At 45.9% G+C, this 8,718-nt stretch overlaps 1 protein-coding gene across 1 annotated transcript; it reads left to right on the top strand.

Annotated features, from left to right (window-relative positions):
• Positions 1-1,284: 1,284 nt before the first annotated feature.
• On the top strand, positions 1,285-1,916 carry LOC6552797. Its single transcript, XM_001980972.2, has 2 exons — positions 1,285-1,367; positions 1,428-1,916. Exons 1-2 carry the CDS (start codon positions 1,317-1,319, stop codon positions 1,914-1,916), a joined length of 540 nt encoding a protein of 179 aa, XP_001981008.1. The 5' UTR covers positions 1,285-1,316.
• Positions 1,917-8,718: the final 6,802 nt, after the last annotated feature.

Here is an 8,718-nt window from a genome sequence, read left to right as displayed (position 1 = left end):
CTTGTTACTAACTACTACTGCTTCTTTGAAGTCCTTATTGATTGATTGAAAGGACGAGCTCCTCGCAGCTCAGGACAACTCCTCACAAACGATACTGCCAATGCAAATAGGGAACGCAAGTGGTGCCAATAGGATTTTGATTTAATAACACATTTTGGGTTGGCCTACCTGTGGCCCTGTGCACCTGTAATTCCGGCGCATAAATCATCAATGCAACTGCAGCAGGCCAAATAGAAATCGGCCAAAATAGGCGCCCGCAGAGATGTACGCTTTTCCCTGGCCTACGCCCTCGTTTCCCTTCGACCAACTCGATATATATATACTCGGAATTTACCTGAGCCTGTGACGAAATATTTAGTCGAAAATATTGTCCCTAATGCTGGCGCCAGACAAGTCTTATGCTGATGATGATGACAGACTTAGGCACCGTACACAAAACAAATCCAACCTGTCACACTAACGACTTCTGCGAAGACAATGGACCCGGCCTGCTCTTCTCGGCGTCCTGGCCAACTTCCCCTTCTCCAGCTCGCAGTGGCTCGCAGTCCGCACTTGGCTTTGTCTATAAGCCAAAAGTGTTGCACTAGTTTCGGAGGGACTACACCTGAGGGACAAAGGGCACCGGGATCTGGAGGGCTTTGTTTTCTCATTCGTTGCCCGATTCTGCTCCTCGGCTGCTGTGTGGAAATTGTGCATGCATTTTATGGTGCAATTCCTTTGTCCTGCCGGCGAAGGCAGGCCAATATTTTTATTGCCCATGTACCATATATACGCCATATACCCGCACATAGTATCGGCGTTCGGGGCGAACAAATAGCTGCAACAGCCGCTAAGAGTTATGACCCGGCGCCTAGGAGCTCATCTCCCGAACAAAGGGCTGTGAAAGGCACTTTCGGCTCGGGATGCTGCTAAATCGGATGGGTTGCTACATATGATGTACATATCATGTGGCGATCGTGCCTCGAAGATCTTTGATTGCAAGTGGCGCAAGCAGTTCACATGCTTGCCACACAGGTCACTTGTCAAAGGCCGTATTTGGTAGGCACTAATCAGTACGAAAATACCTAAACAGATGAGTGTAGACTGATTGAATGCAACCAGTATACTAAATAACTTGTAAGCACAGTTTATTATCAGATATCGTAAGCAAGCTACAAGTTACGCAGGCGAAATTACATTGCATGACACTCTGCTATTTGATAAACATTGTATAGCGAGCTACAATGTATGATTTAGTGATACCTTAGCCCTATAAATATCAAACAAACAATTCTGCGCTTATACAGTTTTAAATTCTATTACAAACTGGTAAAACAATGAAGGGGATTCTGTTTTGTGTACTAATGTCGCTGATTTTCAAGGCTTACGTAAGTCATTACATTTCCACACACTCGTATCTTCCGTAATATTTGACAATTGATTTTCAGGCACTGCTTCCGAAAACCTATGAAGGGCGTTTCGTATCGCTGACCTTTAATAACACCAAGGTCTTGGATATAAGCCAAATTAAGTTATTGGGACGAGAACGCGTGCTAAATGGCACTTTAGAGTTGAAGGAGGATCTGGATGAATCAGTTGTGTTTGCCGGTGAAACTTTCATCGATTCCATGGGCGATGGCGAGTACAAGCAGCTTCCCTTTACCGCTCCCAAGCAATCCATCTGCAAGGCATTGGCGGCCTATTGGTTGTACTTTGAGGACAGTGTGAAGTACGGAGTAAACACGGACTTTCCCGGTCATACCCACCCGTGTCCCATACCCAAGGGAAAGTACTACGTAAAGGATGTAGTCATCAAGCCCGACAAGTGGCCAGCTATGATGCCGCGCGGCTTTGTGAAGGCCGTGGGCACCGTTTTCAAAAACGACGAAGTTATTGGCAGTGCAGAAATTGTTGCACAAATTACCGACTTGGCTTAGGCAAGAAATAAAGGAGAAAGTTATTACTAATACCAATTCTGTAAGCAAGCAGATCGCCATTGCTCTACTGTTAATGTTTTATTAGGAATTCCACTGAATTAGACTATGTTTGGTATATAAAGTTCCCCATGCGTAGATGCTTATCAATACCATGAAAAGGAAACACATTTCCGAGGGATTTCCCTTTATCGAGATGGCCAAGTGCCAAAAACACTTATCACAATGAATCCAAGATTCTGGAAACCCCCTTTTCAGAGTGCCAAGAGATTAGCATATCTCGAAGCAACGATCTGCACTCGTAGACAATTTGGCTGGACTTGAAATCTGAAGATCAGAGCAAAAACAGCCGCCAACACCTACCTAAATCCACCGATCGATTCAGCTGCCTTGATAGGGAAATCCTGCCAAATGATTTCCAGCGAAATCTGATACGACCTGGAGCGATTTTCCGGGCCAGGATTGCGATTGCGATCACTTGTCCGATACGGAGATACGTAGATCAACCTCAAAGGATCTCCGGCAAGGATGATATGCACATTTTCGGCTAATCCCTGCCCGTCTTCGTCTCGTTTCATTTCGTTTCGGCCAACGCCCAGCACAGACTGGAAATCGACATCGGGAATTGCCGTCGCCGTTATGGCTTTATGCTAATGATCGGTTCTGGGCCAGAAACTAGACCAAAACGAGGAGGACCGCAGCGCTAAAACCACTCATGGCTCATTGTCCGGCGATTGTTTCGTCAAAACGAAACCAGAAAACAAGAGGAAGCCGAGACTAAATATTGCAAATCTGGCCGGGGCGACTGGGCCATTGTTTTGGCCTGGTTGGCAGAGTGGCGAGTGCGAAAATAAAAATCTCTTAATCGGCACTGGCGACAGCATTCAATGAGTTCTGCACTGCCTCCGGCTGGAAAGGAGAGGACTGGCCAGGCCAGGCAAACTGGCACTTGAAACTTGACAATATCAATTTGTACGTACAATGGCCTAATCTGATAATCAGTGCAAACATGTCCTTTGTGTCCATTGTGCGTGGAACAATGCAAACGGCATAGTTGTGCGCCAGGATTAGGTGCCAAAGCCAGACAAAGTGCAACAAAAAAGAGGAGAAACATTGAAAACTTTGTATTTGGCAAACTGCCCGTCTGAAGTTCGAGTTCATTACGCGGCTCTATCAAATGATTAATGGGCATTTTATGGTAAACTCCCTCGGCCCCGGCGATCCCCATAAAACAAGCGATCATAAAAGGCAGACAAGTAAAAAGCAGCCAGTTCCGAGATGATCGCTGCATGTAAAATGAACTCGGGACTCCGAACTCCGGCTTGTCAATCAAAACTGCGAGGCACACAACATAAAAATGATCGACAACAGTGACACTTTGGGCGGCAGGAATGTCGCGGATAAGCATCAATACAAACACACCGAGATTGGGGGGAAAACAAGGTTCATTTATCATCGCACAGATTGGGGAATGGGCATCCGAATGGGAACTACCACGCCAGGATGGTAGGTGTGGCCTATGCCCAGCATGAATTAATCATCGCACAAATCAAATTGAAATCACGGCGGCAAACGAAGAATATGTACAAATACAAATATCATAACAAATGCTGCAGACAGGCATTAATGAGCCCCGACAGTCCTGCCCATTAGAAATGCGAGTGTATCTTTCGATTGGAGGGGTTGAGTTTCGGCGAGATACTCGTGCACCGCAAATTGACTTGTTTGGCCGGGTTGAAGTCGACTCCCCACAAATTAGCTGCTCAATTGGGTAATAAAACCAAATGTGCCAATTGTGAGTGCGCAAAGTTTTCCCTTGGCGAGGACTTCGCTTGTAAGTGCCCCAGAAAACAATTGTGCAATTGCATTAATTGCATTGTCGAATGAAAACAAAAGCCACAGGACATCGCCTCAAATGGCTGTTACATATGCTGGCATTTGTAGGGGGTTTTCATTGTGCGTTTGGTTTTGGGTTTTATTTTTTTGGTGGTTAAAGATAGCGTCCACTCAATTATGTCATATCGGCGATACTAAATGGACTTTTAACTTGCTTTGATTCTATAATTTGGCCCGCTCTGCTGGGCTTACCTTTTATGGCCGGCCATTAAAAGGGCCAACGAGCTTGCTCAGATTTATCAGCGTGCACGCCATAAAGTAACAAATAAATTTAAATACTAATAATAATAAAAAGTAATACACGCACCACACACACAAACACACACACATTCGCCCTCCTTGCGGTGGCGGTGGCATCCTCCAAAAGGATACAACATGCCCTCTACGCAGGACCAAGCACATTTATGGCCAGCAATTAAATGGGGCTGCCATTTGTTTTATTATAACAGCGAGCGGCATTCAACATCGCCATCATCAGGAGCAAAGCAAAGCAAAGTAAAGCAAAGCAGCATCGGCATCAGCGATAAGGCTCCGTTTTATTATTATCCTTTATGCTTTTCGTGTGCTTTTTTTCGTCCTTCGGGGGTCTGAGGGCTCCCCCTCAGGGGGCGTGGCCCGAACTGGGGGCAACACACATTAGAATAGGCAAAGCCCAAACAGACAGCTTAAATAACATCGCCACATGGACATTTCAATGCGCTGCAACTAGTTACAGCCCCACTTTCGCTTTGAAATTATATTTCAAAGTATTGTACAAATTGTTAGATTTATCTACTTAAAACACTTAAAGTTGTTAAACACATTTACCCACTACTTTTCCTCACAATTTTCAATCGAATCTGTATCTGTATCCTTGCTGATTGAATTTTATTGTACATTGCTAATATGGCAGCCGAAGCACTCGACTTTTGGCAGTGCATCGGAAGACAAGGCCATAAAAAGTCGCAATGCGCCATAAAAACAGTTAAAGCCAAGACAAAAGTCGCACACACAAATGCGATTTGGGAGTCGTTTAAGGCGCGCATGTGTGTGTGTGCGCCGAGTCCTGTACAAATTAAGCCTTTCTACGCAAACAAACGAGCGCACATCCTTGTCGAGCACACATATAGAATATATAACAAAATAAAGCGCCACCGATGAGATCTCTGCGGCCCCCTTAACCCTCCCACGCCCCTGAGCATGTGCAAAGTAGGTTGCTCAAATCGCACACAACATAAAACATTTTTAATGCCAAAGAGTAGCAAACAAAAAAAAACAAAAAAAAGGAAACCAAAAGAGCAGACAATAAAAAAGGCTCACAAAACGAGCATAAAAATGGCAGCTGGCAAAAGAAAATGGCCGCAACGTGAAGCCCCCATTTTCCTCGGTATACCCCCCAACCCCCTCCTCCCGACGCCCACAGCCCCACTCCCCTAAAAGTCAAACACCCCCGCCATCCAATTGGCGGTCATACGTACAGGATATTGTGTAAAAAGGATTAATGGGCCCCTTTTCTCTCTTTGTTTTAATTGCATTTGAGGTTAAGGGGAGCAGGGGATTTGGCCAAGGGGACTGGGCCCAAACGGAATGTAAAATGCCCAAAAGCGACGGAAAATAAATGTATATATTACTATCAGAGGCGTTGGCAGTCGAGGGGGTTTGATACCGAACAAAATTATCAATAAGGCTTAATAAATCTAGCTAATCACATTTTGTATTATATTTTATATTTATATTTCTGCTTTACTAGCCCCTTCACACTACGCCCATGGTTGTTGGGCAACCGGCGAATAAAATATATATTTGATGCCATAAAAATGTCACAGACGCCTTGAGTTATGCAGCTCGACTGTGGCTTATGTGGCGCCCTCAGCCAAATCCCATTCCCGGATCCATTTCCCATCCTTTGTGCCAATGGTCATTGCCATTGCCACTTGGTTTTGGCCCACAAAAGACCGGAGCGTAACCCTTTTGTTTTGCACGGTTTTAATTTATATACGACTGCGAACGAATTTATGGCTATATTATATAATTGTATTATGTAAGGTCCTTCCTCTGGTAGTTAAGATTGCGGATTTCGTAATTTGGAATGTGAGAGTTCTTATCTGATTTGTGTGCCTTGCGATGATCATGTAAAAGAAAGGCATTTCGTAGGTAAATTAAGTTTATACAAGATTTCATTTCAGCATTAAAACTAAAGCGTTTTCAGTTTTCCTCTTATACTAATCTTGCCAGCTGGGAATGTTACCACTCATTCAATTATGCTCCACTTGCACTAAGCATCTTCTCCGCCAGCTTGCCAGCTTGCCCGACCTCTCCATTTGTTGGCCCAACACCTAACTAACTGGGCCCAAATCAGCGCATTCATCTGGGCCCACGCTGCCAGTGCCGCCATTGCATGCCAGCCACTCTCTGATTTTATTCCAGCATTTGTTTTCCCATAATTTGTGTTCATTTTATGCGGAGCCTGTGTCTCTTAGTTAAACATCTCTCATTTATATGCCCCATGGAACGGACTTAAACTAAGCGCGGTAGCAGTTTAGCTGTCCGCACACGCAAATTTTCCAGGCGCACACCTGCGGTTTCAGCCAAACTGGGAAGCTGCTTCCGAGGTGGGGAGACTGCGTCCCCTGATCAGCGAAAATGGGTGGCTAGGGGGGAGCAGCTCCTTAATTTATGGCGCTTGTCATATTTTGTTAGACACGGCGATTAATTAAAGTGCAGGGCCCGAGGTGCGCGCCAAAAATAAAACCCTTAGCACAGCCATGGGCTAATTGAAAACCGCGCCAGGAGATGGAAACCAGAGGCAACCGCTTATTAAAACAGGCAAGAGCAAATAAAAACACGAGGAAAGGAGACCAACTCAAGTGGCGCTGTTTGAGTAGTTGGCTAATAAATATCCCCTGTCAGTCAGTTGGTAGGTTGGTCGGTTGGTCGGTGGCTAAGATACGCCAGCATCCAGGCAGCCACTCAATGGCCAAGTCATCGATATTAGCCCGATTCCGCGTAGCCTCCAATCCACAAAAACAAAAAAACGCCAATCATCGCAGGAGCGGCCCTGAGTGGCAGTCGAGCGGCCGTAAAACCACGAAACGTATATACATTTAAAAAGTAAATTGAATTTAGTGCCAGTCATCCGGCGAAATGCACTTCCCCCTCCCCTGCCGTGCGCCCGAAAAGAAGGGGGCGTGGCAGGAGACAGCTCAAGTGCACATGACATGCTAATTAAAAGACAGCAGCAGAACAGCCGCCTCTGGAAAGGGTTTTGATATTGGCCACAGGTACGGAGATACTTCCAGCTTAATCCGTCTCACGCTGACTGCAATTTGTCAACCGCAATTATGGTGCAGTTGCGCGATGACATCGTGAGCTACGAAGGTCATTTATAGAGGGCCATTTATACACTGCCTTGAGTAGTTTAAGCCAGAGATAGTTTTCAGTGTCGCAGAAGTTGTATCTCTGAATCCTAAGCGCTTCTTAGGATTCTACCAAATTATGCAAGCTGAAAGTATTTCTAATTTACAAATACTTAAAGTAACAATTTTTAGGAGCCTTCTTTTTCATGAAAGTGCGCTCAAGTGGTCGTGACTGGTATCATTTTGATCTCCCATCTCCAGCCCAGTCGCCCAGTGGGGAATTGTGACTCGTATTTCCCTGCTTGGAGGCCATCTCTGGGGCTCCAACTGGCTGCCCACGCACTTCTCGGTAATCTCGGCTATCTCGGTAATCCGCTCCAGTTGCGCTCTCTCATTGCCGACCGCCCCGATATGATATGCCATATAATTACATAGCTTATTGTCATACGCCTATTCAGCTTATTATCCAAGGAGAAGGCGCGCGCCTTGTGCCCAACTGATCGATTTCGGTGATCGGTGCGCGATAATCTAAGCGGGGGAGGCCGCGCCGGGCTCCAGCCCATTGATCTCCATCGAGGGGCTGGCCAACCTACCTTAAATTTGATCTGGCTTTGTTTTTGTTTGCCCGGCGCACCGTCGATTGTCACTCGATCGTAGGCGAGAGTTTCCGATCAACAGGCGGCTGCGCGGCCCCCGATTTTGTTCGACGGCAGCAGGCCAAACTTAGACCCCTTAGCCAGGCGACTCGCACAGGTAAGGCGATAAACGGGAATCGAGACTCGAGAGTCAAGAGTCGAGAGTCGAGAGTTGAGAGCCAAGTTGCCGGGCCGGGCCAAGATGGATCGTTGACGAAGCCACACAGCGTGTTGATTTATTCCCCACAGACATAGACGCGGTAACCGAGCTGACGAACTACATACATATATGGGTGTCAAAGCATATACTGTACCTAGTATTTGATGGCTCTTTGGCGTAGAACGAATAATAAACCGCACCAGGATGACGATTATAAAGTGGAATGACTTACAAGCGAATGAAATATGCCCTTATGGCGGTATTGAATGCTGGAAAGTTTGGGTTTCACTTCCAGGAATTACTTCTCTTAAAGCTGAGAAGTCTCTGTTTGTTAAATACCAGAAAGAGAAAAATGTTAAGCTTTAGTATATTTCTACTGTTTTCGAGAACGACTTGGTGAACCAGAAAACAGCGCCCTTCTCTGCGCTTCTCACTGCGTTTGGCTAACGACGAGAAGCAATTGAAAATTCATCCTTGAACTCGCCATAACTCACTCGGAATGACTTATTTCGACAGTGTAGCGCCTTGATAAGTAAATGTTATGGCATCCTGGGCATTACATTATTCCAACACCCTCTTCAACACGTATATAAGCCTCTTGTGCGTATTCATCAGGCGCAGCTAGTTTCGTATGCAGCTCAGGATTGTCGCTTGCTCCTCGTCGCTGTCACTGTCGACATCGTTGATCATTGCCAATGGCCCAGGGAAGAGGTGAAGACCACAGGAACAACCAAGGTAGAGCCACCAACAGGAACAGCGGCTCCGATTGTCAATGATGA

This window comes from Drosophila erecta, unplaced genomic scaffold (genome assembly GCF_003286155.1).
Source record: "Drosophila erecta strain 14021-0224.00,06,07 unplaced genomic scaffold, DereRS2 tig00000000-arrow-pilon, whole genome shotgun sequence".
NCBI lineage: Eukaryota > Metazoa > Arthropoda > Insecta > Diptera > Drosophilidae > Drosophila > Drosophila erecta.
This window is presented reverse-complemented; position numbering and strand designations above follow the sequence as displayed.

Coding starts and splice junctions, on each gene's coding strand:
- LOC6552797 (XM_001980972.2), top strand. CDS start 1,317: ATGAAGGGGATTCTGTTTTGTGTACTAATGTCGCTGATTTTCAAGGCT. Junction 1,368..1,427: donor CGCTGATTTTCAAGGCTTAC/GTAAGTCATTAC, acceptor ATTGATTTTCAG/GCACTGCTTCCGAAAACCTA.